The sequence below is a fragment of the Aspergillus piperis genome (assembly GCF_003184755.1).
Source record: "Aspergillus piperis CBS 112811 unplaced genomic scaffold BO85scaffold_7, whole genome shotgun sequence".
Classification (NCBI taxonomy): domain Eukaryota; kingdom Fungi; phylum Ascomycota; class Eurotiomycetes; order Eurotiales; family Aspergillaceae; genus Aspergillus; species Aspergillus piperis.
The window spans coordinates 539,260-565,647 of NW_020291597.1; the positions used below are offsets into that span (position 1 = coordinate 539,260).

At 49.2% G+C, this 26,388-nt stretch overlaps 13 protein-coding genes across 13 annotated transcripts; 6 read left to right on the forward strand and 7 right to left on the reverse strand.

The window, feature by feature from the left end:
- Positions 1 to 15: 15 nt before the first annotated feature.
- Positions 16 to 1,953, reverse strand: BO85DRAFT_519326 (uncharacterized protein). The gene is made up of 6 exons (XM_025665040.1): positions 1,550 to 1,953; positions 1,436 to 1,492; positions 1,307 to 1,371; positions 841 to 1,223; positions 650 to 745; positions 16 to 588 (listed from the first exon to the last, which is right to left on the reverse strand). Exons 1-6 carry the CDS (start codon positions 1,746 to 1,748, stop codon positions 207 to 209), a joined length of 1,182 nt encoding a protein of 393 aa, XP_025516366.1. The 5' UTR covers positions 1,749 to 1,953; the 3' UTR covers positions 16 to 206.
- A 104-nt stretch (positions 1,954 to 2,057) lies between these two features.
- Positions 2,058 to 3,952, reverse strand: BO85DRAFT_512554 (cytochrome P450; the record flags this gene model as incomplete). Its single annotated transcript, XM_025664662.1, has 8 exons — positions 2,058 to 2,419; positions 2,499 to 2,773; positions 2,861 to 3,029; positions 3,131 to 3,247; positions 3,316 to 3,436; positions 3,490 to 3,586; positions 3,646 to 3,694; positions 3,785 to 3,952. The coding sequence occupies 8 exons, from the start codon at positions 3,950 to 3,952 to the stop codon at positions 2,225 to 2,227; spliced, it is 1,191 nt and encodes a 396-aa protein (XP_025516367.1). The 3' UTR covers positions 2,058 to 2,224.
- A 750-nt stretch (positions 3,953 to 4,702) lies between these two features.
- Positions 4,703 to 6,713, forward strand: BO85DRAFT_395500 (cytochrome P450; the record flags this gene model as incomplete). Its single annotated transcript, XM_025656962.1, has 5 exons — positions 4,703 to 4,895; positions 4,949 to 4,954; positions 5,012 to 5,063; positions 5,124 to 5,882; positions 5,992 to 6,713. The coding sequence occupies 5 exons, from the start codon at positions 4,703 to 4,705 to the stop codon at positions 6,611 to 6,613; spliced, it is 1,632 nt and encodes a 543-aa protein (XP_025516368.1). The 3' UTR covers positions 6,614 to 6,713.
- Positions 6,714 to 7,336: 623 nt separating this feature from the next.
- BO85DRAFT_419134 (fungal specific transcription factor domain-containing protein) lies at positions 7,337 to 9,405 on the reverse strand (the record flags this gene model as incomplete). Its single annotated transcript, XM_025657844.1, has 1 exon — positions 7,337 to 9,405. One exon carries the CDS (start codon positions 9,403 to 9,405, stop codon positions 7,480 to 7,482), a length of 1,926 nt encoding a protein of 641 aa, XP_025516369.1. The 3' UTR covers positions 7,337 to 7,479.
- Positions 9,406 to 9,921: 516 nt separating this feature from the next.
- Positions 9,922 to 11,472, forward strand: BO85DRAFT_448502 (phosphotransferase family protein). The gene has a single exon (XM_025659947.1). It carries the CDS (start codon positions 10,005 to 10,007, stop codon positions 11,211 to 11,213), a length of 1,209 nt encoding a protein of 402 aa, XP_025516370.1. The 5' UTR covers positions 9,922 to 10,004; the 3' UTR covers positions 11,214 to 11,472.
- Positions 11,473 to 11,515: 43 nt separating this feature from the next.
- On the reverse strand, positions 11,516 to 13,505 carry BO85DRAFT_370341 (major facilitator superfamily transporter; the record flags this gene model as incomplete). Its single annotated transcript, XM_025655955.1, is given in 10 exon segments — positions 11,516 to 11,850; positions 11,917 to 12,132; positions 12,188 to 12,283; positions 12,299 to 12,474; positions 12,523 to 12,892; positions 12,945 to 13,042; positions 13,089 to 13,150; positions 13,198 to 13,252; positions 13,298 to 13,361; positions 13,409 to 13,505. 10 exon segments carry the CDS (start codon positions 13,503 to 13,505, stop codon positions 11,516 to 11,518), a joined length of 1,569 nt encoding a protein of 522 aa, XP_025516371.1.
- Positions 13,506 to 14,039: 534 nt separating this feature from the next.
- BO85DRAFT_512575 (NAD(P)/FAD-dependent oxidoreductase) lies at positions 14,040 to 15,842 on the forward strand (the record flags this gene model as incomplete). The annotated part of the gene is made up of 4 exons (XM_025664663.1): positions 14,040 to 14,271; positions 14,328 to 14,617; positions 14,686 to 15,262; positions 15,325 to 15,842. 4 exons carry the CDS (start codon positions 14,040 to 14,042, stop codon positions 15,585 to 15,587), a joined length of 1,362 nt encoding a protein of 453 aa, XP_025516372.1. The 3' UTR covers positions 15,588 to 15,842.
- BO85DRAFT_519332 (2-haloalkanoic acid dehalogenase) lies at positions 15,595 to 16,746 on the reverse strand. The gene is made up of 3 exons (XM_025665041.1): positions 16,545 to 16,746; positions 15,920 to 16,481; positions 15,595 to 15,858 (listed from the first exon to the last, which is right to left on the reverse strand). The coding sequence occupies exons 1-3, from the start codon at positions 16,582 to 16,584 to the stop codon at positions 15,720 to 15,722; spliced, it is 741 nt and encodes a 246-aa protein (XP_025516373.1). The 5' UTR covers positions 16,585 to 16,746; the 3' UTR covers positions 15,595 to 15,719.
- Positions 16,747 to 16,999: 253 nt separating this feature from the next.
- Positions 17,000 to 18,609, forward strand: BO85DRAFT_275323 (amidohydrolase family protein). The gene is made up of 3 exons (XM_025655138.1): positions 17,000 to 17,289; positions 17,344 to 17,451; positions 17,513 to 18,609. The coding sequence occupies exons 1-3, from the start codon at positions 17,054 to 17,056 to the stop codon at positions 18,456 to 18,458; spliced, it is 1,290 nt and encodes a 429-aa protein (XP_025516374.1). The 5' UTR covers positions 17,000 to 17,053; the 3' UTR covers positions 18,459 to 18,609.
- Positions 18,610 to 18,759: 150 nt separating this feature from the next.
- On the reverse strand, positions 18,760 to 20,622 carry BO85DRAFT_395512 (cytochrome P450; the record flags this gene model as incomplete). The annotated part of the gene is made up of 5 exons (XM_025656963.1): positions 18,760 to 19,154; positions 19,210 to 19,557; positions 19,607 to 19,827; positions 19,880 to 20,180; positions 20,241 to 20,622. The coding sequence occupies 5 exons, from the start codon at positions 20,620 to 20,622 to the stop codon at positions 18,760 to 18,762; spliced, it is 1,647 nt and encodes a 548-aa protein (XP_025516375.1).
- Positions 20,623 to 20,906: 284 nt separating this feature from the next.
- On the forward strand, positions 20,907 to 21,962 carry BO85DRAFT_437626 (SDR family NAD(P)-dependent oxidoreductase; the record flags this gene model as incomplete). Its single annotated transcript, XM_025658627.1, has 4 exons — positions 20,907 to 21,045; positions 21,097 to 21,184; positions 21,238 to 21,653; positions 21,724 to 21,962. The coding sequence occupies 4 exons, from the start codon at positions 20,907 to 20,909 to the stop codon at positions 21,960 to 21,962; spliced, it is 882 nt and encodes a 293-aa protein (XP_025516376.1).
- A 768-nt stretch (positions 21,963 to 22,730) lies between these two features.
- On the reverse strand, positions 22,731 to 23,871 carry BO85DRAFT_437627 (uncharacterized protein; the record flags this gene model as incomplete). Its single annotated transcript, XM_025658628.1, has 4 exons — positions 22,731 to 23,508; positions 23,544 to 23,618; positions 23,671 to 23,765; positions 23,830 to 23,871. 4 exons carry the CDS (start codon positions 23,869 to 23,871, stop codon positions 22,731 to 22,733), a joined length of 990 nt encoding a protein of 329 aa, XP_025516377.1.
- Positions 23,872 to 24,225: 354 nt separating this feature from the next.
- BO85DRAFT_468150 (Zn(II)2Cys6 transcription factor) lies at positions 24,226 to 26,338 on the forward strand (the record flags this gene model as incomplete). The annotated part of the gene is made up of 4 exons (XM_025662235.1): positions 24,226 to 24,285; positions 24,383 to 24,477; positions 24,531 to 25,410; positions 25,460 to 26,338. The coding sequence occupies 4 exons, from the start codon at positions 24,226 to 24,228 to the stop codon at positions 26,336 to 26,338; spliced, it is 1,914 nt and encodes a 637-aa protein (XP_025516378.1).
- Between the last annotated feature and the right edge of the window lie 50 nt (positions 26,339 to 26,388).

A 26,388-nucleotide genomic window follows, 5' to 3' on the forward strand; every position in this document is an offset into this window, starting at 1 on the left:
CTATTGTTGAAAACCCCTTCGCAGCAGTATACAACGGATAGCACTATACTATGAAGTAACAACATCAGTAATATTATCGCCTAATTTCTCGTAATATCATATTTACTACGCCCACCCAACAGTACAGTGATCCCTATCAGCCTCAGCTTCATTGACCAGCCAGGCACGGACTACACATCGGTCCGGTCTACCCGGTATCCCGTGGCTTACACCATCGACTGGGTTTCTTGCTGGATATCCACCTCTCGAGAAATGCCCCTTTCATGATTGCTGGTACTGTGGCTCCCGGCACGGATCTGAACAGCCACCGTAGACTTGCTCACATCCTCTAACTCATGGTTTTGGTTGTCCGTAACTCCGTCTAGCAGGTTTCTGCTGGACCATTTCCGCCCCTTGGACGGCGTGCTCGTGCTCGAATTCTTGAGTTCTGACCCCTTGGCGTATGCCGATCGGTCCGAGCTATGCCGCAAGGAAGAGAGCTTAGACCACAGGCTCCTGAATACGACTGCATCTAGGACCTTGGCCCGGAGGAAAGCGGGGAAGAAGGGCATTGAGCTGACGATAATGGCGACGTTGTTCTCGACGATACTGTACGAGAGAGTTAGATCAGCATGAGTATAGGGGCGGGTCAATAACGGACCGCACTTACACGCAAATGAATAGCGCGCTCTGCACATACGTTGTGTCTGCGGTGGTCTTCAAGCGCACCCGGAAGACAAGTGCACAGACACTGGCAACTATACCCCTATGGTGGGTGTGAGTATAATTATTCTCATTTTTCCAGTTTCCGCGAGGGAGAATATTCCCTCGTAGAGAATCGTAGAAGAAAAATACACTCACATCATAGCCGTGGAAAACACCGCGAGTAATTGTAACCTTCGCCGATGTGCCATTTGCAGCTGTGCGAGCATCGGAAGTGGGAGAAGAAAGATGTAAATGTCCAATACCACGGAGCAGGTTCCCTGGACAATCCCCCAGTAGATCAAATGTCCGGGTCGGCCGTTGGTGAGTAAATCTTCCCAAGTCTCCCCGACGTGCGGTGCACTAAAGTAAGATTCCAGGGGAACTCCGGCCCAATACAAAAGGAAAGTAAAAATAAGGCCGACCCAAATGGCAATCTTCAAGGGCTTCTGGATGGTAAAGATTTGGCGATAAAGAAGGAAGATGGAGCATTTCGCGAAGAAGATTGTGGGCCCAAGGAGCACACCTTGAGCGTACAATATCTGTTCAGTTTGTAGTATTCTGAGTGAGCTTTGAATACTTAGAACGTTCTCAGAGGTGCAGCTTAGAAATATTGAGATCGTACCTTCATATACGTGCCATTGAACCAGCAGGCGGGAATGTCCCACTGATGTTTGGCATATTTCAGCACTGCATCGAGGAATCAGAGTCATAATTCGAAGCACGTCACGATCCTGTCTTAGAGCCCACTCACTCGCTAAAACTAAGCCTAAGTAAGTTGCCGACAATGCCAAGGCAATGACCACAAAGCCTGATGTACTGCTGTTAACAACGTGTATATCCAGACTAGCCAATGGCGCCCACCTACAGTCAGCCAAACCCAGCTTGCTTAGTTTTGTATGCACTCTAGCTGCGGTAACAGTGACTGCCCACACCAAAGTCACCGTTGTCACCGCGATGGTAGTTGCTGCCAAAGAGGGTGGATCCACCAGGTTCGACGACTGGCCAGACGGGGGCGTGCCCGCTGGGTAGGCACAAAGATCAATTCCCGTATAGCTGGAAGCCATGATGCCGGACAGAGGGGTTTTCCAACCCAGCTCAGCTTATCTCTGTGTTCAGTGTTGGCTCGCGAGGGTGGAATGTGAAGTGACAGGTTATAACGGGATATTGAGTTTCTTACATGTCGGACATCCCGAGTGGAGGCTTCATAGCCTCCAAGTTGTGCAGGGTAGCAAGGCTAAAATCCTAGCTCCGTAGACATAATAGTATAGTCCCTGCTCAAATGACAAGTGAGAGCCTTGCGTGACAAGGCTGGACAGTTCAGGTCTCCCGTGAGGGGGCTGTATCTATCAGAATTAAGACATTAGTCCGGATAAGTCGGGAACAATCAATTATTCAGGTGAGATCCCATATCAGCTAAGACTGGAAAGTACAGGGTATGGTCAAACATGTGAGTAAAAGTGGAAAGCAATTTACGTAGCATGAAACAATTGGTTACAGCCCGAATTTGTGCATAGATCGACGCGCTAGGGTCTGTATTTAGTCACGCCCTCCGGACCAAGGTGGGCGACCCATCTGCCGGCGTTGAAACACCACCACCGTCCCAGTGCGGGGGACAACACTGGACCGCCACGTACGCCACCGAAGAGCCCGAGGGTCCGCCAGTCTGCACTCCCATCCCTGAAGAATGCACACCATCATCAACTTCAACACTGTGGTCGCGTAAAACCTGCCTGGACTGGTAATGATTGCAGTGTGTCAGATTATAGCCTCGGTGTATGCATGGCAAAAGCTATCAAGGAAAAGAGGGGTAGTACCCACCAGGCTGTGTTTCCCAGACCCCATATAGGCCAATTCACATCTACATCTGTCAGCTGCAACGGTGCTACTTCTGGCACATCAGCACAGCCCTCATTTAGAGCCAAGAGCTTGTTGGCTCTCGCGAATCGGAATCCATCAAATTGCTGTGCGTGCGAATAGCGAGCCGGATCGCGCATCATTGCTCGTTGTGGAATACAGACCCAGTCTCCCCGGTCTACTCGTACCCCATCAGAGAACGTGAACGGTGTCAATGCTTTGCGTCGTACGGTGACTATCAAGTGGACTGTTAGCATGGGACGCTAGCAGATCCTGTGTCTGCGGCGCTGTAGTGACACCGCGACTCGAAGCCTCCACTTACTAGCGTCGGAGTTAGTACAACGAACGGTTTCGCGCAAAAAGCTATCCAGAAGTGGCATAGCGGCCAGCTCAGGGCACAAGCCTTCAGGAGCGATACGATTGATTTCCTCCCGAAGCGGGTGCACGTACTCCTCATGCAAGCATAAATCCTCGATCGCGTATGTCGCAGTCTAGGGCTGAGTTAGTCTTCAAATCCTGTCGTGCAGTCCTTTTTCTCCGAGAATCGAAAAGGTGAAAGCAAAAGGATATGCATCGAGTATGTCAAACATACCATGGCCAACTGATGCACAGACCCAAACCAGACTGCAATAATCTCACCCACCATGCGCGCGGTCGTCCACTGGGTTTTCCGGGGTGAGGTCTCGATAAGCCATTGCATGCAGTCCACCTGCGCCACACAACTTCATCAGTATCTCGCTTCCATTATACTCCCCTCGTCGAATTCAAGTGTCTTACTGGGACATTCTCCGTGGAACCCACAGCCCTCATGGCTAGTCGCTGGTTAACCACCGGTTCGAGATACCGCATGAGTGTCTTGACGGCACGGTGTCTTTCAGTCACCAAACTGGCGACAGAGCTACTGCATGTCAGCGAGAAACGGCGTCTGGGGGCCAAATGCGCCATTCGTACTGCCGTAAGAAGGAAGGTGTGATACGCAATATCTCCGAAGCAAAGATGACAGTCTGAGGGAATTCCAGGGCGGCTGCGGTGAATTCGGGATTTTGAGCTGTAGATTGCATTAGTATTGGCAGGACAGCCTTATCTGTTACCATAATGGGAACTTACCGAGCTGCTCCCCGAAGAAGACAAAACAGTTGACCTTGGTGACAGCTCGCTTGATCAGCGGGAACAGTCGGCAATGCACAGAGCCTGATTATATCGTTAGCTCCGGCGTCTGCAACAACTTCTAGATCATAGGTGTGACCATGCCATCGGTTTCTGGTGTGTTCAGTTCTTCCATAATGGCAGCCTCGACCATTCGCTTGAGGTCGGGTAGCATGCCGGGCAAGTGAGCAGTGAGCCTGCTCCTCAAGGCTCGCACGAAGCCCGTCCCCTCGATCCCACGCTGGTCTTGCCACTCAAAGCCAGACATTGTGTATTTCGGTTGTAAGATCTGCGATGGTCAAAGGGGCTCTTAGTCAACCTCAGCAATCTTCGAAGTATGACGAGAAAGTAGCAAGGCGTACCTCTTTAGCCACAGCATGAAGGGATAGACTCTGAAGAGGCGCATTTATCAACTCTTTGATGTGATAACTCGAAGTCACCATCAAGTGGTTGTTGTTGGGGGTAGGCACTTTGAAGGGCATCCCACCGGCCTGATCTGTTAAGCGTAGTGTACGACTGAGCAAACGAGGGCCAACCTACCGAGACATATGCTTCATCTATCATCTCGGGTCCGCGGATCAAATAAAACCAACCACGAAGGCGTCTGATGCAAAGTAGCAGAAGCGAAAGTAAGAATAAAATCATTATATACGCGTACATATTTGTTTTGTGAAGTTGAGGTGAGAAAGTGTGTTGCTGTTGGTGTCCTCAACACCTGCCATGGCCGTCATTATATGTATCGGCCATGCCCGTACAGCCGTGCCAGGCTGTGCTAGTGTCGACTTAGTCAACCAAGTCCATGAAAGTCCGTGTATGAAGCACTACCAGGTCACCACACCCAATGAGATGGTTCAAGTGAAGTGACCGTTGTTAGGTGGGGTTGACTTCCAGTTATCCATCACATTCCACTAGGGCCCGATCCAATAAAACTGCGGATATATAAGTCGACCGTCAGCCTGCTCTGTTCCTCAGAAACAAAACACCCGGTGCACTCCCTTTTTAGTTTTCCCAGCTCATTATGCTATCCGAGTTTTTGACTGAGGTTGGTGACCTCTCTGCCAGAGGATGGCATTGGACCCACAAGGCCCATCCGTCTTTGGTGGCAGCCATCGTTGCCGCCAGCGTGCTGGCACTCTGGCGGTTACTGCGATTCTCCATCGTGCCCTCATTTTACCCCAACGACCCCAAAGAATTACCTTATTGGATTCCATGTGAGTCACCCGTCTGCTGTTAATAATCTCGAACAACTGCTAATGATGTCTAGTTCTGGGTGGGCTTCTTGGTTTTGCTGCATGTAATTATCCCAAATTCTAACATTGAAACTCAGGCCACGGCGGCGCCTTCTTCAGTAACTCCAATGCGCTGCTCTCCCGCGCACAGTATGACCTCCATATTTCTGCTCACACACAATTAAAGACCTAACGCTCACTGCACTCCAGAAAATACTACAAGTACAACAACAACCCCTTCGCTCTCACTATTGCCCACTCCCTTCTTTATGTCATCACCAAGCCCCAGGACGTTGCGGACGCATACCGAAATACTGAGACGCTTTCCTTCAACGAGTTCGTGCAAGCGATGATGCGCGCCTGTGGAAACACCGAGTTCTGCGTGCGGGCAATGTACAAGCCCCTACCCAAGCAGAAAGCCGGATTCACGAATCCCCACGGGAAACCACTAGCGACGCTAGCACGACAGATGCACATCCATCAGCTCTATCCCGGCGATAACCTAGACTTCCTGGAGAAACAATTTCTAGATTGGGTGGAACCCAAACTAAACATCGCAGGACTCCAGAGAGAATGCCCCTATCAAGTCCGGGCGAGCAATGGCAACGATAAGGACACCAACACCATCGTGCTTCCTCTAATGGAATGGTGCTCGGACTTCTTCACCCGTGCCGGCCAGGAGGCTTACTTCGGCCCTGAGTTGGCAAAGGTTGATCCTTCCCTTCCAAAGACCTTCATTGTCTTCGACGAGCTGAGCTGGCAGGTGCTGTACCAGTACCCGGACTTTCTGGCCGGGGAGATGAAAGCCGCACGAGATGCGATCCAGCGCGCCTTAAAGAAATACATTCAAATGCCGCAGGAGGACCGACACGGGGACGCCTGGTTTACTAAAGCAATGGAGAACGAGATGAGGGCACTGGGAATCAGTGAAGACGATATTGCAACTATGTTGGTGACGATTTACTGGGGGTGAGTCCAGATTCATTTTTCTCTTATCTTCATTCTATTTTGCCCCAAGAGAAAGAGACGAGTATGGAGAAAGGAGGAATGGTTGAGCTAACCCGGTTATTCATCTCAGAATCAATACAAACACCCGCAAAGCAGCCTGCTGGCTCCTAACCTACATCCTCTACTACGGCCCAGATCATTACGTTGACGCCATCCGCGCAGAAACTGCGCCAGCCTTTCGCTCCGGCAACCCCATCCCCGACCTGACCTATCTCCATGACAACTGCCCACTACTAGACGCCATGTGGAATGAAACCATCCGCATGTCAGCGTATTCAGCTTCAGTGCGGATGATCACATCCGACACCGTCATCGGCGGCAAGGTCCTGCGCAAGGGAAACCGATTGATGATCCCGTACCGGCAGTTGCACTTCGATGAAGCCATTTTCGGGGTTGATTTTCCGGTCAACGAGTTCCGCCCGGAGCGATTCAGCGTTAAGGGCGGTCGCAATCTGACACGCAGCGATAATTGGCGACCCTTTGGCGGCGGGACTACCATGTGTCCCGGGCGGTATGTGGCGAAACGGTTTGTTATGTTGTTTGTTACGTTGTTGTTGCGCCGGTTTGATGTCGAATTGGTGGATAAGCGTGTCCCTGAGGCGGAGGATGGGAAGCCGGTGTTGGGGATTATGTCGATTAAAGAAGGTGATGATGTTTGTGTGCGGGTTAGGGAGAGGGTTATTGTAGATTAAACGGTGGTGAGCTTGAGTTAGGGAGTGCATAGAAGTGGGTAAGATTCTGTGGAATTGGAGAATCAGGAGTTTACTTTTCAGAGGTTGTATTGGGGGTAAGCTCATTCCTTTCTTCAGTTTTTTTCAGTTGTCCATACCCATTCATGCTTTTTTACCACTCATGATCTTGACATCGAGGACGAATAAAGTTCGATTCTAAGGCTGTCTTGGCAGCTCCAGCCTTGGCTCATGTAGTCATAAGCATCGCATCTTACTCAGATATCATGAGTAATTTTCAAGTGACACATCTCCCTCATCATCATTTCCTTTATTGCGTCTTACTAAATCAACTAATGCACTAATCAGGCAAGATTCGACAACAAAGAAGTAGCATGAATCTGCATATAGCGACCCCGAGTATGGGTTTTAGGGGTATAAAGCTTAGTTGGGTAGAAGCTATAGAGACAGAAATGTAACGGACCTGAGATCCCCATGTCCCATTCAGGTACTTGGTATGGAAGAAGCCCAGATATCCGATAATAATGGTGGTGAAAAAACGAGGTTTAGTCTGCTCGGACGGGGTTCTGCGCGTACTACGATGGTCTCTCGTACTTTTCGGCATATCTAATTTTCATCATGGCCGAACAAACAAACCACCATCGTCTACTACGCCATCAATGGTTACTCCGCAACGTATCACCGCCACTCATCAAAGCCTCAGGCGAGGTCAACAGGAAGACATACCACGATGTGCACTTCCCAGCTGAGTATGTGAGGGAGATTGAGTGGGAGGCCAAATTCTATCTCATCATGTACTTGACGTGGCGATGGACGAAGTTGCATTTTTCAAAAAGGTGCTGGAGGGTAGTAATAGGTTCAGATAAATTCTATAAAGAATTTGTCATCGTGGGTAAGTGAGAAATATCTGCGAAGGCTTCGTTGACTCCATCGCAATAGCTGGGCCAGATATCGGGATCAACGAGATCCGCCCAAGGCCAAAACAAATCATCACCTGCCTGGTTCTGTGCAAGAGACAAAAGGGAATGATCAATGTTCGTACTGTCTGCATCAATGTTCGTATTAACCGAGCCAGACTGTTGATTCGCCTGTTGTGTCAACCCATCTTTTGTCGGCGCAGGTACATCCTTTGTGCTCTCGGTCACACCTCGCCGGAGGTCAATATTCAACATCATAGTCAGCTTGTCCACCTTCTCACATAGATGACGAGTGAGACATGCTGCACGAACTGCGGCGTCATTTTGATAACCCGCAAACTCAAATGTCTCCAGGGCTAGGTCGACGTAGCCTCGTGCTTGTGGACAGCGCGGACAGAAAGGAAAAGCCAGCATAAAACCCATCAGCGTCAGCACGGCATTCCACTGATATTGATAAAGTTCGCATGATCCATAGAATATATCATGCGCGGTCATACAAGAATACACTGTTTGGATCGTTGCCAAGGCGTGTTTCAGAGCAGTTGCAGCATGCGCACCGGCAAGGGGATTTTCTCGGTTCATGGCGGGCTGACGAGGGAATTGGATAAAAACTCTATGCAGACTAATCATGGCATCGTGGTATTGGAGTTCAAGCGGGGCCTCCGTTTGAATTTGGAGTGGCGTTTTAATCATATAGTCATTGTACTCCTCGCCACTTCCATTCTCTCCTGGACCACAGAAATACTTTCGTGAGATGGGCACATCTTGGACGTCCAGTTGAAGGTGCTTGAACCATGTGTTTTGGCGTAATTCGTCTTTCCATACACGTAAATGATGCAAATTATCCGTCAAAACGTTTGCCTGAAATCCAATGTCATGTGTCTTTCTTGTCTTTTCGTGGTGTGCCATTGACTCAATGACAGCCAGGGCCGCACACGTGAGACGAATCGATTCATTATGATATGGGAACCATACCTGACGGGGCGGATCGTTCGACATCCAACATGGTGGCGGAGATCTAGATATAGGAAGCTGTACACTAATAGGCTTTCCAAGGTGCCTTGAGCAGCGGAAGTCGAGATGGACTAAGGTCCACCAGATACGAGAGTGTAGCTCCGCCTGCTCCCGGGATGCTTGAGGGGGCGGGTCACAGTCAAGGTCTAATGATCGAGCAATCCGAACAGCAAGCCCGATCATATTATACGCCGCCTGGTGTTGTCCAGCATCCAGTAAGTACAAGGTCATGATACAGTAGCACTGAAGGTTTGGAAGGGAGGGCTTCGCAAACGTTGAATATTGCATCGCGCCTGTTAGACAACGTTGGAAATAAGGCATGCCAATCTTCTTCGAGCACCGATTGCTGCTATTGAATTGCTTCCATTGCAATCCAAGAAGCCGAGCATTGAGGCCAGAGTAGAATATATACTGCATGGTGTAGGCTGTTACAGCATCCCGCAGAGGTTGTGGATGGGAGCCAGTCGCAGTATCCTCGTGGGAAGGAGGGCACTCTAGATCCTCTTGGCGAACAATTGGAACTTGTGGGAATAACCGTGCCCAGAATATCTCTAGAACGCGATTAACTTGAGCGGAGGATAAATCGCATTCAATCGCAGCTGTGCCATCTGTATCATGGGGAGTAAAAGGTGATGAATAAGCAGGAGGGGGGCCCGCAGGGGACCACCGAGAGGACAGTTGGGATACACCAGCGCAGAAGGTGTTTATGCGATCGATGAAGCCAAGTGTTGAGTCCAAGCGATAGTTGATCGGAGCTGTCTCTGTGTCGTCGGGACAAGGTGTCATGCCCCCGCTGGGTGTCTGTCTTCCCTTGGTGACACTGGCTCTCGGGGTGACGTGAAGTGAGGATCGGGACACATCCATAGCAGCCTCTGCGCGACCAGATGGGCTGTCAGAGCGCCTTAGACGGCTACAATGCACCTTGTTCATCACGCATTGATGGCAGGGGGCAACTGCGTCGCACCGCACTCGATGCTCTCGACAGAAACGGCATGCCCGGCGCACTTTGCGGCGCCTAGGCACTGAACCTGGGGTCGTAAAGGTATGTATCATCTTCCAAATTACTGCAGCTTAAATACCATGAAGGATGACCTTTTCTAAGCATTGCTGAATTGGCGCTACGAGTGGTAAGTGGATGTTCTTTGCAGGCATCGGCGAAAGTCTGGATATGAGGATTAGTCACCAAGATTCCCCAGCGTGACTTGTCAGGTGATCACCGCAGCGACGATGAGCTGCCCTAGAAGCAGGATCAAGCCTTTGTCATGTATGGGAGTTCCTGTAATCTGCCAGGACTCGAGTATTGAGTAACCTTACCCTTCTGTTGCATAAGTCATTATCCCACTCAGCTAAGGTCCAAGTGCCGCCAAAAGCTTTGTTGATGAACTGGCTGGAACGCCAAGAATATGCGATGTCCTTGCTGATGCACCCAACCCCTCAGCCAGTACCACATAACAACCAAAGCCATGTGGGGGTGCGACGTTGAAGACTGCAACAGGCCGGCTGTACGATTAGACGGTGACTGTGTTATTTGCGACCGTCATTTCTGTGACGAACATATTGAACACGGATGTCCCAAGTGGCAGGTGACGAGAAGAAATATATCATGCTCTCAAGTCCTGACATATCTAACAATCCACATCAAGGACGGGGAACTCTACGATCTAGCTGCTCAGGAAGCAGAGAGGGGCGAGATAACCAGGTTACTAGATTCTCTGAACCTCTCTGCACTCCTCAAGAGAGCGACCTACTTACGAAATGGGATTGCCTGTTGCTCGCCTCAACCTCTTGTATACGACAGATCAAAACGCTCATCAGTTATGGGTGGCATGAATTATCATATAGAAATTCTTTTTGCTGATGGGGTTCAGTGGTTGGCCCGTATTCGAAGATCCAACGCTACTTCACCACCTCCTGAACTACGTGACTATATCATATGCAGCGAAGTCGCGACTCTTAGATTTCTGGACAACATGAAAGTCCGTGTTCCGAGGGTGTTCGACTACGCGCTGAAGGGTCAAACTCCCGTCGGCGTTGGATATATACTCATGGAAAAACTCCCGGGCAAATCATTACGCTGGTCTCTCGCGTCTCAGGAGCAAAGGAAGAAAGTTATGACTCAGCTAGCGGATGTATACATTGAGTTGGAACGTTTTGCGTTCAACAGTATGGGATCTATGAATGAACCAGGAAGTGACCACATTGCTCCGTTTGCCCGGGAATCATTGACCGAATATGTCAACTCGCAAATGGTTTCCCTCGGGCCATACAAGGACCCGAGAGAGTACCTCCAATCTAGCATTGAGCTCATAATGAGATTGATCCTGAGAGGGGAATGCTATGCAGGACGCGAGATAGATGCATTCTTAGTTCACCGATTTCTCCTTGATTGCATCCCAAGAATCATAGAACATCACACTTATGACGACGGACGATTCTATCTACGGCACGCTGATGACAAGGGTGATCATATTCTCGTTGATGGTGATTACAATATCACGGGAATCGTTGATTGGGAATGGGCTCATACAGACTCAAAGACGGAAGCATTTAAATTGCCCGTCATGCTTCTCCCAGTTTCTGACTTCTACGAAGGAGTTAATACTGTTAGCGAGGATGAATCCACCTTTGCAGATATACTTGAGGCAAAAGGAAACAAGGACTTGCAGACATAGTCAGGAATGGGAGACTGCTTCATCGATTCCAGTTCTGTTGTGGATATGACTTTACAGATTGGGATGGGTTCTTAAGCCTTTTTCAAGGCCTTCGAAATGCCTTGAACATAGATGCAGATTCGGGCTGGGATGACTGGAAGACAAACGCTTTGGAACGATATTCGGGTGATGTACGTCTGAAGACTCTACTGGGGCAGACGAAATAGTTTTTTCATCCTCGTTATCAAGTGCTATTTCTTTATGACAATGAGAAACGTGCAAAAAAGAGCCTGATCCGATTACCTAGAGCCCAAAAACCTCGCTCACATGGTATACCGAAAATAAACATTGTTCATATCCGTAACACCCTGCGCCCCCAACTCTCTACCCCGCCGTTCCTGCTCCTCTTTAGAGATCCCCATGCTCTGTATGATGCGCTCCCTGCGTCGATTCTCCCACATATACCAGCCTCTCCAGACAAGAATAACAATCACCTCGAGAGCAAAACACACCGAGCATGCGATCGTTCCCGAGACATATCGGGGCGCATCTTTGGTCTTGAATACCTGCGCACCAGCCATGTTTCCGGCGCAATAGGCAATCAACGTCATGGCAGAAACGACGGATCGCTTCGTTTTACCTGCGACATTGGAGGGGACTGGCCGGATGTGGCTAATTAGTAACAGATCATTCTGAATGGCAATAGGCGATTAGGTGAACATACTGAGACTCCAACCCAGGAAGATAGCCATAGAAAAGACAACTGTCATCATAAACATTCCCCACTTCACCCATTTGTATTGGGGTGTGTTAGGGAGGAGGGACATTACTAGGAGGGCAATGAAGGGAAGAATGCAGCAGACAATCATGACCCACATGCGTTGGTTTTTAACTTTGCGAGTGTACAATCCAACGATGAGGAAGCTGACTACGAAGGCAGCTGGGGCGAGATACATAATTAGTATAAGTTCGAACTGGGATTAAGAGGGCTATACCATATCGGGGACAGCCGTAAAGCATGGATTCCCATTCACTAAAGCCAAAGGTCTCGTACATGAGGGAGCTAAAGGTTGTGATGCCTCTGCGTTCAACTGAGAGTCAATTACGCGTCAGGCCATATAGGAACTGCATGTAGACTTGCCCGTTGGGAATATTGCCAAGGAAGGAATTGGCAAAGGAAAAATAGAGTTGAGGGTCTCTGAAGGCTTCGATAACTTGTGGCCAGGACCACTCTTTACCCGTCGTATCCTGACCAACTTGGTTGTCCAGCGTGCGGGCGGTCCTGTCATGATAAGTATTCCGGTGGCGATGGAGATGGGCCAAAACCTACGACATGCGTTTCTCATCCTCACTTAGCCAGCGCACCTCGTGTGGGCAACCGAGCAAGAAGAAGGCGGCTACTGCACCGGCCAGGGTAAGCGAACCTAGAAAGAGTGAAATGCATCTCCAGGCCTCTATACCGCCGTGGGCTTCAACATGTCTAGCAATGGCGTATAAGATAAGGTTACAGACAATACAGAAGAAGCCCTCTGACGACTGCCAGAAGAGGGAGCGATTGGCATGTTCCTCGGTGCGGTACCAGACACCTGTAATGTGGAGGAAGCCTGGAGATATATTGCTTTCAAAGAAGCCTTGGAGGGCACGGAGAGCCATCAACTGCGACCAGTTTTGTACGGCGCTGATACAGATAAGACATATTCCTGGAAAATGAGTGTTGGTCAACTGCAGTTATGGAATGCCTGCATTACTTACCCCAGCATGTAATATAGATGGATAGGACCAAGCCAACATTGAATCTTTGTAGGAGATAGACAGAGGGGAACTCTCCGATAAGGTACGTAAGATAGAAGCTGCAGTCACGTTAGTATGTTCTTTGTGTTAGGAATCGTTACTTACATCGTGGTCAGCCATTGATATTGTTGGCCGTGTAGATTCAAGTCATCCTCCATCCCAAATATCTGGTCTTGTCAGCAAGCGCATTCATTTATCAAATCAAGAAACTTACTGCTTGAATACTAGTTGAGGTCTTGTCTACCTGCTGTATTCCGTAGAAGAAGAACCTGAACCGTTAGACAAGCCTTTCTCAGACGTGGCTAAGCACATACATCATTGGCATGAGGTAGTAGTCGATCTTCCGGGTCAATTTCTTATATTGTTGCTCAGTATAGTCTGCATAATGTCAACAACATCCAGGTGTAGCGAATGAAGTAGCGTACCAGACACTAGAATGTCCCCAATCTCCACATTGGTAGCCTTGATGACGGGGTCGTCATTCTTGTCAGTCGATTTTCGGTCCATGTTCGATACGTCCATGTTGAGAGCATGTACGTCTCTGTTCTGTGAGAATCATCAAAGTGTACAAGATTTTCAGAATCGCCCCTATATCTAGATGAGAACTTCATAAGGCACAACCCCTCAAGTGCTAGTATCAGATAAACAGCAATCGCTATCTGATAAGGAAATCAATCTGCCCCAACGTGTCCCTTAGCTATCCAATAGCAGTCACTCAGTACCCTAGTTGAGCATGAGAGGGTTGTACACTTTGGTATGCAATCCTCAAGGCCGAGATGGCCTTCCCTATTACATTCCTACTATTAACTATCCCTAAGTTTTCCCCTTTCATACCTCAGCGATAATGACCTTGATTGCCAGAGATAATCGGTTAAGCCCGAGCGAGCAAGCTTCCCCACCGCGATAAGCCGAAAGTGGAGTAGAGATCGGCCAACTGTCCGCTCCCATCTACCCCTACAGTCGTATATACAACACGGCCCCAAAGCATGAACCTTCAATCCCGCGCGAGACAACCTGCATTTTCAGTCAATCATCCGTGCGCTGACAAAAACGAACATGCCCGCTCCCGTCCCCAATTCCACCACCCCCTTCTGGCGCACCCATCCCCATCCCCTCGATCGCCACCGCAGTACCCCAGACCTCCCTACTGAATGCGACATCCTCATAATTGGAGCGGGCTTCGCAGGAGCAGCCCTAGCACATTTCCTCTACAAGGGCAACGCCTCGCCGCCATCAGTGGTAATACTTGAAGCACGAGAAGCATGCTCTGGAGCTACAGGTCGTAATGGTACATTCATCCCCTGCCCCTACCACAATCCCATCGCTCACTAACCACTCAACCAGGCGGACATCTAAAACCAGACGTCTACCTTAATCTCCCTAAACATATCAAAAAATACGGCGTAAAAGCCGCAGTAGAGGTAGCCAAATTCGAAGCCTCTCAAGTCCACGCCGTAAAGGAGCTAGTCGAGACTGAGAACATCCACTGCGACTTCGTCCTCACTCGTGCGTGCGATGCAACGCTGGACGAGAAACTAGCAAAAGAGATTGAGACTGCCTATGAAGAGCTAGTCAAGTCAGGTGTTGCTGATCTGAAAGATGTACAATTTACGCCGCGCAAGGATGCTGAGCGAGTGCGTTTATCCCCCCTCACTCACTCACCTTTCGCCCTACAGTCATACTGATTAGTTACTATACACAGGTTTCCGGCGTCAAAGGCGCTCTCAACTGCTTCACCTTTACAGCAGGCCACATCTGGCCGTACAAGATGGTAATGCATCTCCTCCAAGGTGTCGTTAACCGAGGCGCGAACCTCCAAACCATGACTCCTGTTACGTCTATCGATGAGAGCCCTCTACCCGATGGTCGGTGGGTAGTACACACTGAAAGAGGCGATATCAAGACAAGGAGAATCCTTCTTGCGACGAACGCATACACGTCTCATTTGGCCCCGCAATTCAAGGAGCACATTGTTCCGGTGCGCGGGATATGCAGCCGCATCGTCGTTCCGGAGGGCAAGGTAGCGCCGTTCCTACCCCAAACATATAGTATCCGTTATGGGCCGTCCATGTACGATTATTTGATCCCCAGACCAGACGGGAGTATCATTGTTGGTGGGGCCAAGACAAAGTTCTGGACAGATACGAAGCACTGGTATGATGTTGTGGATGATGGGAAGTTGATTGATCCTGCCAAGACGTACTTTGACGGGTTAATGCAGAGACACTTTGTTGGCTGGGAGGGGAGTGAGGCGTACACGGATCGAGTGTGGACTGGGAGTAGGTTTATCCTCTTTTACCATTATTTCTCTCTGGGGCAAGTATTTACTGACTGTGTCTAGTTATGGGATATAGTTCTGACTTCATGCCATACGTGGGTGAGGTGCCTGGAAAGCCGAATCAAACTGTTATGGCGGGTTTCTCTGGACATGGCATGCCGCTGATTCTGCTTTGCGCGAAAGCGGTTGCGCGCATGGTGAGAGAGGGTGTTGCGTTTGAGGATACAGATGTACCATCGGTGTTTCGGGTGACGAAGGAGAGATTGGAGAGTACGAAGAATGAGATTTTGGAGGGGTTGAAGGAGAATTTCTCGAGTAAGCTGTAAGTAGTGTATGGCAAGATGCGGTCTAGTCTATAGCGGCAAGTTTTATGGCTTTGTGAGATCGAACAGCAAATGTGAATATTTCCTTCTTCCAAATCAATTATAAATGAAGTTCAAAAGATAAATAAATATCTTTCAATTACTTTGCATCGCAGCAGTAGCTGTGATAATCCCCTCCGCTAACATGGGCAAACTATCCGCCTCCACGTCCATCTCTCCGAAAATGTCCGAACACTTTTCCTTCTCCCACAAAGACACCCACGCCCCTTTGAACCTAGACAGTTCAAATTAGCACACCATCAATTCCAATTCAAATTAGTACCGAGGGCACTCACCCACACCGCTTCGCCGCAGCCGCATCCCACATATGCGCCGCCGCAAACCAAGCTACCGACCCTTCCCCCTTAAACTTCTCCAACAAATATCGATACGACTCTGGCGCCGGCTTACCCACACCGATAGTATCACACGACACAAAGTTCCCCTCTGGGAACTTCACTCCACCCTCAGCAAGATACCCAGCCACCCGGGATGTATCGCCCGACGTCAGAGCCCAAACAGTGAACCCAGCATTCCTTAGCTTCTCAAAACACTCAGATAGCCCCGGACGGATTTTCAATCCGCGATACGATGTAAGTAGATATTCGCGGTCCTCGTCAGTGGCAAATTCCCGTGGGTTCAGGATCCCAGCCTGCCAGAGTGTCCGGTAGAAGATGGAACGGAATACGTCGAAGAACTTGACATAGTGAGTTGAGAGACTCAGGTAGGTGTATTCCTTTTCGCCGGCTTCCATCCACGCGTAGCCGAATAGACGGGGGTTGATGTTATAAGTTCGAAGCTTAGGGCCGAGACGCGAGTCGATTGCTGAGAAGAAGGCGTCGTAGGAGACGCATGTTCCTGGGATGAATGTTAAAATCAGTGAGGAATGAAGGGATGTTTGCTTTGGGGGATTGGATTTACCTACGACGTCGAAAACGACGTGTTTGTTTGTGGTTTCCATGTTGGTATAGGATATGAGACAAGTTTTCTTGTTGTGTCAATGCATGTTACCAAATATTTTCGTTTAATGATCACAGAAGAGTCCCTCACACGCATTAGAACTCCAACAGATGAAGCCCTTTCGGTGAACCGCCGCAAAAGCGAGGAAATAGACGGGCTAAGCCGATACTTGGGCTGTGACAGGGGACGACCCCCACTTCAGACTATCTTATCACCGAGGAACCCTATCTCTCGAGCGGGGTCATCCAGACTCCGGATGATAGCCGATAAACAAGCACCGCTGCAGGGATGCATAAGGAACCACGTCAGCTCGGCGTTTAACGACTGCCTGCATACTGCCTGCGCGCTGCTGCGACAGTCTATACCCCTTATGTCCATTACCCCTCATTCAGCAACTTGCATTCAGAAGCTTCTAATGACGATGAAGTTTCCCGTTGTCGAGCTGGATATATGGGAGGGTGGACTACGCTATGTCTCACTTCACGATTCACACGTCGTCATTGTTCGACCCGAAGCTCAAGTTATTGCGCCCCAATGTCTCAGTCACAGTTGATCCTGTCAGTGGACTAATAGTGCGTGTCTTCGAACGCGACTCGAACACCCCATTATCGGAACTTATACAACCTGGCGATATAGACCTCCGGGGGAAGTATGTGTTGCCTGGACTGGTAGACGCACACACGCATATCTTCCTTCATTCATACGAGTAGGTTCATCCGAAGCGTAAATACTCAATCGCGAGTGGTATTGACCAAGGCAGTGAGGCAGGAGCGCTTCAGCAGAAGCGCGATGAAAGCATAGGCGAGCGCATGGTCCGAGCAGTTAATCACTGTCGCACGGCATTGCTAGCCGGGTACACAACCTATAGGTGTGCATGTAACCTTCATCCCACTAAATATGAAGAGGACAAATCAACTCACCCCATTCAGAGACCTCGGCTCCGAAGGAATGCAAGACTTCGACGCCAGCATCCGCGACGCCATCGCGCGAGGCCTCACTCCCGGCCCCCGCCTATTCGTAGCCACCAAAGTCCTCGCCAGCACCGGATCATTTGAATGCCGGACGGAAAACAGCGCCGGGGGTCACTGTCTTCCCTCCAGTGCCGACGCTGTCGATGGTGTTGAGGCATGTCGGCAAGCTGTTCGTCGCCGCATAGCTGCCGGTGCAGACATCATCAAGTTCTTCGCCGACTACAGAAGGAGAATCATGCGATATCCCCCTGCGCAACAACACCCGTATATTGCCGGGGTCTTGCATCCTCCAAAAGAACCGAATCCGGATTATATGGTATTCTCGAAAGAGGAGATGCAAACAATCGTGGCCGAGGCGAAGTTGGCCAGGTGTCCGGTTTCTGCGCACTGTGCGACGCTTGAGGGTGCGATGGCTGCGATCGAGGCGGGTGTATCCACCATCGAGCATGCGTATTCTACTACGGACGAGATGTTCGAGGAGATAGTAAAGAAGGATGTGATTCTGGTGCCTACGCTGGCTATAGCGGAGAGGTTGCACACGAAGCGGTTTGATCAGATCCTGAATGGGGTCAAACGGGCGCATGAGATGGGTGTCAGGTTGGCTTGTGGTGGGGATACAGGGACGTATCCTCATGGTGAGAATGTTCGAGAGTTGGAGCTCATGATTCAGGCGGGTATCCCGGTAGGTGATGTTCTGGAAGCTTGTACGATCGGTGGGTGGGCGTCTTGCGGTGGTGATTTGTGTGGGAGACGGTTCGGGTGGTTTGAGGAGGGAGCGCAGGCGGATATCATTGCTTTGCGTGGAAATCCAGTGGAGGATCCAGGGGCTTTGAGGGAGGTCGACTTTGTGATGAAAGACGCCCGAGTGTGGAAATTAGATGGTACGCCGAAGGGGATTTTCTAAACGTTCCCTGTCGTAATATATACTAGTTACTACTTGGGAGTGGTGGCATCTCCAAGCGTTCCGTGGATGGTCCTCAATGTAAAGTCGCAAATAAGTAAATCATGGTGGAGAGGTTTTATATTATCCCCTTTCAACAGCTGCAGTTCCTAGCAATTCCGACAGTTGTATACGTCTGACATGTCTATCATTCTGTAATCGAGGCCATTCAGAGTGATGAATAAAGGAGTACCGACTGCCCCCGCTAGTTGCCTCCATAGCTTTCTTCAAAAAAAAAAAAAAAAAAAAAGATTCCTTGTTGTACTCATAGCCTCCCCATGGCCGTTGCAGCGGTCTCCGCCATAATAGCTGCGCACTGCTCTTGCGATCGCTCAAAAATCCGCTGCAAGGCCTTCTCGTCCCTTGGTATGAACCGTACCTTGAAGTCTGACGCGACCGCATTCGATGCGGTCGGATCGCGTTTATAGTGCACGTAGTGTGTATTCGGCGGACTTTCTTCATCTTCTACCATTCTGAACGAGACAATCAGACGAAGGATGGCCGCATAGAGAACTCGATTCGAAAAGTTGACCGCAGTACACATGCGGGAACCCGCACCAAAGGCAAAGTGATAAGGTGGAGGAATATCATCCTCTGCCTTTCGCCAGCGATCCGGTCGGAATTCATCCGCATCTGTGCCATATACAGCTCTGTCTGGAACTCGACAGGTTAGCCTAAGACTGGAAGGCAACAAAAGCAATGTAAACACTCGTACCGCGGTTTGCAGCTTGTGCATTCACGTAGACGATAACGCCCTTTGGAATTACAGCTTTTTGGTAAGTGAATTCCTTGAAGGTTTGGCGCGCCGGAAGAAGCTTGAGGGGAGGATAAAACCTCAGTGTCTCCTTGACAATGGAAGAGACATAAGCACACTTCTCCTCAGATACACAGAGTTCGAATGCTTCGGCTGGCGAGTTGTAGACACTCATTATGTCTGAGTAGGCCTCGTCTTGCATGGACTGTCCCTGTTTAGTTGATAGGATGGCGATTGCCATAATGATGGTCGAGAACACGGTCTCGAAGCCTCCTGACATGAGGCCACCAAGTATTGTTTTGACATCGACTAGCCATCATCAGCCGAAGCTCATCTACATTAAACGGAAAGCACTTACGTTTTGTAAGACCCTCTTGATTATCTGTCAATAATAGTTTGGCCACACATTTCCTGTCTCCAATTCGCTGTTGAAGGCTTTCGCGAACACCATCCAACATGGCTGCTAACCATTTATCACGACGTTCGCGGACTTCAACAGCTGTGGCAGTTCTTCCTCTCTTCTTCCAATACCTCAGATAAGGAATGAAGTCTTGTGGGTTCGAGTTCGTAGATCGAAAGCTGTCGAAGTCAGAAAATACAGTGCTGAACTCGCAAAGGTCAATTACCTCACCTCGCAATAGTGCTAGCATCTTCAAGAATCTGAAGCAGTAGAGGATCGGTAATAGACTCGAATCGCGTCCCGTAGCAGAACATCATCATGATATTCAGCGCAAGGCGCTTCTGATAGATATGAGGCATAATACTAATAATCCCATTCTGACTGTCATGATAAATTTCCGAGATCATTGAAAATGTCTCTTGATCTAACATTGGTCTTAACTTCTGTATAGCCGGGCCTGTAGTTAGGGAGCCGACAACCCGTCGCTGCTTTTTCGTCCGTTCATCCCAAGGGCTTGTTCCGATCGTGGCAGCTATACATATCACTTAGAATTGGAGACAGGAATAGAAAATGCATAAGTTGTCTTACATACCCGAGGTTGCCGAAACTACCTTATGGAAGGTATAGAACGATGGGCGGTCCAATGTCGCGGACTGATTTTTGACAATCCAGTCCCGGGCAGCATGAAATGAATTTATCACCACGGCTCGTCGCTGTCCCATTCGGATCTGAAAGACGGGCCAACCAAATTTCAGTGACCAGATTTCTGCGGTGGTAGCGTGGTCGTTTCCCAACTGATACAGATGACCCGCCAGAAGCTCACCACCAGGGATCTCAGGAATACCTATGATTCTGGGGAAATCAACATAGATATAGCGTATATATGAGAGAACCGTGATTGTAAGCACTCCTGTAGCCACGAGACTTACAGTGGCGAGGTTACAAAGCCAGAAATGGTCTATTAGAGCAGCCATAGTGGACGGGATTGCTGGTGTGCCAAATGACTGACAACAGTGATGACTTTGGGGGTGTTAAGACAGTTTCATGGATTACCTAGCCAAGGTACATGTGCGAAGCAACTCTTACATTCCGATATGCGGGTCGGAGGAAGGCGTCGATGTGGGCCAAAACCTCGGGGAATAGCGAGCGGTTTTCAAATTATCTTAGTCCAATTCCCTCCTCATCAGGGATAAGTACAGTTGAATTTGCCATACCTCGGCTAGTATTTCAAGTTTTATACTGAGCCTTCGATATTACCATGGCAAGCACTTTGCGTCTGGAAGCGCTCTTCGAGGTTAAGGACCGTTGGGTCGCCATTACTGGTGCAGGTGAAGTACCATCCAAGGAGAACAATTGGCTTAATATTGACATGTCGCTATCAGCTAGCGGTATAGGTCGTATGTTGGCGAGGGGTTGTGCAGTCAATGGGGCCAACACCATTCTGATAGACGTCAATGAGCGTTCCTTGGAGGCAGTTAAGACCGAGCTTCAGCAGCTCAGCCAATCTGAGGAGTTACCTCCAACCTCTATAGTCACGTCTGTTCCCCACATATATCCTGCCATGACGCTTTGTCTGAGTGATTGTATAGGATACATGGAGACCTTTCCAGCGAGGCAGGTGTCACAGCAGTCGTCGCCGCGATCAAGTCAATTCGCAATTCGCTTGATGCTCTCATACATTGCGCCGCGGTCCGTTACATGAACGATATCACTTATAAGCCTGGCGGCAGTCTGGACAACCTTGAAGAAGCATCTCTGTCTGCACCCTATCAAGGCTGGGAACAAACATTTCGCCTGAATGTGCTTGCGCCATATTATCTGACTGCGGGTCTAGTACGCTTGTTAGGCACAGCAGCCGCGAGAGGCGACGGGCGAGGCTGCGTGATTATGCTAAGCAGCCCAGCTAGTGTGCATAATCATCAATTTGTGCCCTGTTATCAGACATCTAAAGCAGCAGTTGATCATCTTGTACGGATCATGGCGGCGGAGTTCGCAGACTACTACAGTATGCTGTTGTTTCTCGTGGCACCATTCATTGCTTCTCTCCTACAGCACTTATCTGATTTTATCTGCAGTTCGCGTCAATGGAATTTCACCAGGCATCGTGCCTTCCGGAATGACAACAACAGATGCCAATTCAAACCTCCATTTAGCGGCGGAAGCACCAGCTGGCCGAGCAGGGAACGAAAAAGACATGGTAGGGACCATGCTGTGGTTAATCAGCAAGGCGGGCGCTTTTATGGACGGCAAGGTTATCAGAGTTGAAGGTGGCCGGCTTCTTATTCTTCGAGGAGCAACATGTCATTCAGGTTGATCAGAGTAATTGCCAATAGCTGCATTTCCATTCATCTCTATAGCAAGTTTCGACATAGCTGATTTTTCGTTCTCCCGAGATCCAAGACTCAATGGCTTGCCTGCCACCGGGCTTGTCAGGTAGACATGTGATTTAATTTCTTTGTTTCATATTGGTATGCAAAAGGTCCGTAATGATCTGCCAGGCATGAAGGTACGAATGACCACCCTTCCAATGAGAGCAGAACAAGGTTAGGATTTCACTGCATAGAATCAAGTCTCTGAAGTGCGACTGGAAGGTCGTCCATCTCTTCACTATAGCTGTCGCTATGGAGCATCCAGATATAAGGGCCCTTGAGCATGCTGTAATCGGTGATACAAAGCCTTCATCATTGAAGGCTACTCTGTGTGTGCTCGATAAGAGCTCTGCGGCTGCCTTGACAATTTTAAGTCTTAACGTTCTCATTCCTTTCCCTTGCTGGTCGTCTGGTTCCTGATAGCAAGTCACACATTGCTTGTGCCTAACACAAGTGACTAGGAGGACAAGCCAGATTTCCTGTGACGCCGGGGCGGTATCTGCAATACCATCGGCTCCATCGATCAGGGCTGAAATTGGGCCAACAAAGGGGCAGCTTCCGGTATCGCCAGTCCGACCAGTGCCGTATATTGCTCGAAATACTTTTCTGTAGGCAGTAGATGATATATCCTCTTCTGTTGCATTATATATTATATCCTCAATTGACAAGGTTGGCCGATTTGATATCGTCCGTAGTGACCTGCTATGTATGAGCTAAGGTAGCAATGGCGATGGCTGTTGTACCAACCCTTCAATGTCCCTCAGTACACGCATTAGGCGAGTTCTCATGGGATCATGCGATACTGCTTCCCCATTGATTGTGGTCTCGTTGGAAGACGAGGCGGTCCGGTTCCAGCCTAGCTGCAAGCACGTCCTTCGCGCTACATCAAGGAGTTCCCAGATAACGCCTCGAGTCGGATCGGCCATTTCGTATACAAGAAGGAGCAGAAGAGCTTTCATAGAGTCTGCGTCGGCAGAAGATATAATTGGGGCAATGAAGTCATTTGCCCACTCACGGCATGTATTGGCGAACGGTTTCCAGATTGGCTCTTTGTACGACTTTTGGGTGGCGGAAATAGCGCAGGCCATAAGTATCTGGAATTTTCGCGTTTCAGGCAGCTTCCGTAGGTGCATGCCATCATAGCTCAAAATTCCGACGTCCAAAATGTCATATTTCGGTTGAACAAGGCGATGGTAATCTTTTAAAAGGCCACGCACCGCACCGGGGGTAAGTGTGGACCTGTCAAGACGTGGAATGTCTGGAAATGAGAAGCTTTCCTCATCAACAGTCATCTTGTCATCCGTTTCCTGGCGTTGTGAAAGTACCTCGAGTGTGACCTCGACAATGCGTGATGGAAGTGAGAGGTCAATGTATAGGTCTTTACCAGAGCCGGGCATAAGAATGAAGGAGGAGATTGAGGAAAGCTCTGTTGGGATGCCATCAGGAGTAGTCTCTGTTAGGCCACTTTCGCTCTCCAGGTCCCAATTAGCTCTATGCAGAGTGAAGTAACAATAGGGTGCTTTCACCTTGATGAGATCTGAGAATTTACCGCCAATTCAGTGTTCAGCTTCTCGATTTTATCCTGCAATGTCTTGAGATAGCTATCTTATATGAGCTTTCGGCTGATTTATTGTTGGGTTTTGTCATGCAAACCATCGGGTGACATCTACTTGTAAAGCTTCATCTCGAAAGGTACATTCCACATCGTGCTTAGAGCAGTTTGCGCATGCTGGAAGCAAGGAGTCGCACTGGAAGAATGTGCGTTAGTCTATTGTTGGGTGACGATGGCGATAAGGGAAGGGTCATAGGTACCTTGATCCTCCGGCTTCTGCAACGGGTACAAGTTGGCAGCATCTTTTCGGATGTTGTGCGCTCGTTGTCAGTGATCTTTTTGCTTTAAGACACGTCTAGGGTGCCTCTAAGCACGGACTACTCTGATTGATCCCAATGTTGTTTGAGAGAGTCGGATTGAGTGGACTCGAGGCAACCCATCTAATTTCAATCTAGCATCATCACGGGGTGTTGTCATATTACGCTAGGCCTGGATGGGTTAGATAGACGTCGCTTGCTTTGAGACAATTGGTTGACTTTGTTCCTTATCAGGTGATGCGGGGAAATATGTGAATATTACTAGATAAAGTAGTTGTTCTGTTTATCTTCCATCATTCTTGCGACTTCATATTGTCTCATGCACGTCGGCCGCCCACAATGCCACGATCTAGGCGCTCGACTAAAGTATGTTCACGCTGTCGGAAACGCAAGACGAAGGTTTGATACCATAATACCCTGTTCCAGTTATTCTGTTTATTGCTGTAATATGCATGTGACATTCATACTCCGTCTCTAACACGACGATGCACCATAGTGTGACTTCATCTTTCCAGCATGTACTCCGTGCAAACTCGCAAGCTTACCTTGCTTGGGCTTTGATCCCAGCTCTAAGGAGACAGTCCCAAGGAGGTATGTATCTACACCTTGTCTGCGATCATCTAGGACTGATTATGTGTCTCAAGCTTTGTCAAGTCACTCGAGGCTCGGGTTGAAGAGCTCGAAGCACAGCTGCGCTCATTGAACGCCGCCTCCAGTAATGTTCCGTATCTCATCACGACGGCCGTTGCGCAGGCTACCTCATCCATTGGCATCCCCTTTCAAAACTCGTTTCTCGGCTCTAAAGCCTCATCTCCATTGTTCTTTCGACCTTCCTGTCCCCCTTTGGCAATAGCCCGGGAACGGGTACAATATAATCCTGAGAAAAATTTGAGCCTACAACATAACAGTTACAATCATGGGGCGCCGATTAACTTACGTAGTGTTCCATTTTCAGCGATCAACCGCATGATTCGAAATTATGTTGACATCCACCTGCCCCAGTACCCTTGCGTGTCAGAAACTATGGTAAACGAAATACTCGACAGGATCCAGCGTCAGGATTTGAAGGACCCAAAGGCACTACCAATTCACCACGTGCCCACTGATGCTGGATTGGGGCATTTCGAGTATTTTGTATTGCTCATCGCACTGGCAATTTCTGCCATGACATTGACATGGAAGGCCGATTATCAAGCTCGAGCGGCTTCAGAGTCTTTCTATAACGCGGCTTTGAAGCACCTACAGGCCATTAAAGATCATAGCGAAATACAGGCACTACAGGTTTCTTTACTCTTAGCTCACTATGCACATATGTGCCCGGAGAGAGTAGACAATTGGACATGCATTTCTAACGCTGTTCGTATTGTCCTCAATCTGGGGCTCTATATGGAGTGCAATCAACCGATTCAAGGAGAGCCCTGTCAGCGAAGCGTACTATTTTGGGTAGCGTACGGTATGGAGAGGTCATTATGTACGAACCTCCGCCTTCCACTGTCATTTCCGGAGGAGGCAATCACGGTAAAGGTAGGTCTCTCAAACTTTGAGACTCTTTGAGAAACTCATAGAAGGCCAGCTCCCCACAACTGAAAAGGCAAACCTCAATCTGGGCCACTCCACCAGCAAGCCGAGCAAGACGTCTGTGGCTTACCATATATGTCGGTATCGTGCATTAGAAACAGAGGTACATAGAGTGCTTCACCTGGAAGAAGGCTTAGCCAAGTTTGGCAGTAGCACGATAGAAGACTGGATTGAGAGCATCACCCAAAGACTGAAAAGGTGGTACGAGAAGGCACAGTCCTACACACAATATGATATGCTTGAATTCAAACATGTGCAGTTTCACCATCTCATGGCGCGCATCCACCGGCCTACGCCCCTTCTTAGATTGAGAGGTCCAGACAATTGGAAGGCTGTGCTAGATGCATCATCAGTTTTGATCCAAGATTATCTTGCTCAGGAGCGGCGTCGGAGGCTATTCTATCCTTGGCATGGGGTGCACATTCTCTTCGAAACTGCAGTAATTTCGCTCGAGGCGTGCTGGTCAGCACGAAATTATGAGCCGCTACAAGGCAGAGCTCATAAGATGTTACATACCTCGATCCCTCAATGTCTTCAGCTTCTCACCAACATCGGTGAGCGCTGGGGCGAGGCAGCCGTATGTGCTGATCGGTTAAGGCCGCTCGCTGATAATGTCAGGACCGCTCTCACAAATCCTGACACGCTGTTGTTGGCCATGGTTGATGAGAGTATTATCACGGCAGAGATACTTGATTTACTGTTCACGGACGGGCCATTGTCATGGACCCGAGCCAACTGCGGAGATATCCTGTCTGGTCTGAGCGACAGCGATCCATTGCTAAATAGCATGGCGGATGACAGTCTCGAACTGTTCTCGTGGAATCCGGAGTGGGATATCATGCCTGCTGGCTCAATCCAGGGGTATGAGATTTAACCGAAGTTATCACCTCTACTACGATGGTCGTTTTCTTACGTCATTTTCCT

Coding starts and splice junctions, on each gene's coding strand:
- BO85DRAFT_519326 (XM_025665040.1), bottom strand. CDS start 1,748: ATGGCTTCCAGCTATACGGGAATTGATCTTTGTGCCTACCCAGCGGGC. Junction 1,493..1,549: donor CAAGCTGGGTTTGGCTGACT/GTAGGTGGGCGC, acceptor GCAGTACATCAG/GCTTTGTGGTCATTGCCTTG. Junction 746..840: donor GTGTTTTCCACGGCTATGAT/GTGAGTGTATTT, acceptor CACCCACCATAG/GGGTATAGTTGCCAGTGTCT.
- BO85DRAFT_519332 (XM_025665041.1), bottom strand. CDS start 16,584: ATGGAAACCACAAACAAACACGTCGTTTTCGACGTCGTAG. Junction 16,482..16,544: donor CGTCGTTTTCGACGTCGTAG/GTAAATCCAATC, acceptor CATTCATCCCAG/GAACATGCGTCTCCTACGAC. Junction 15,859..15,919: donor GCTGCGGCGAAGCGGTGTGG/GTGAGTGCCCTC, acceptor TGAACTGTCTAG/GTTCAAAGGGGCGTGGGTGT.
- BO85DRAFT_275323 (XM_025655138.1), top strand. CDS start 17,054: ATGTCTCACTTCACGATTCACACGTCGTCATTGTTCGACCCGAAGCTC. Junction 17,290..17,343: donor ATCTTCCTTCATTCATACGA/GTAGGTTCATCC, acceptor TGACCAAGGCAG/TGAGGCAGGAGCGCTTCAGC. Junction 17,452..17,512: donor GCCGGGTACACAACCTATAG/GTGTGCATGTAA, acceptor CACCCCATTCAG/AGACCTCGGCTCCGAAGGAA.
- BO85DRAFT_448502 (XM_025659947.1), top strand. CDS start 10,005: ATGTGGGGGTGCGACGTTGAAGACTGCAACAGGCCGGCTGTACGATTA.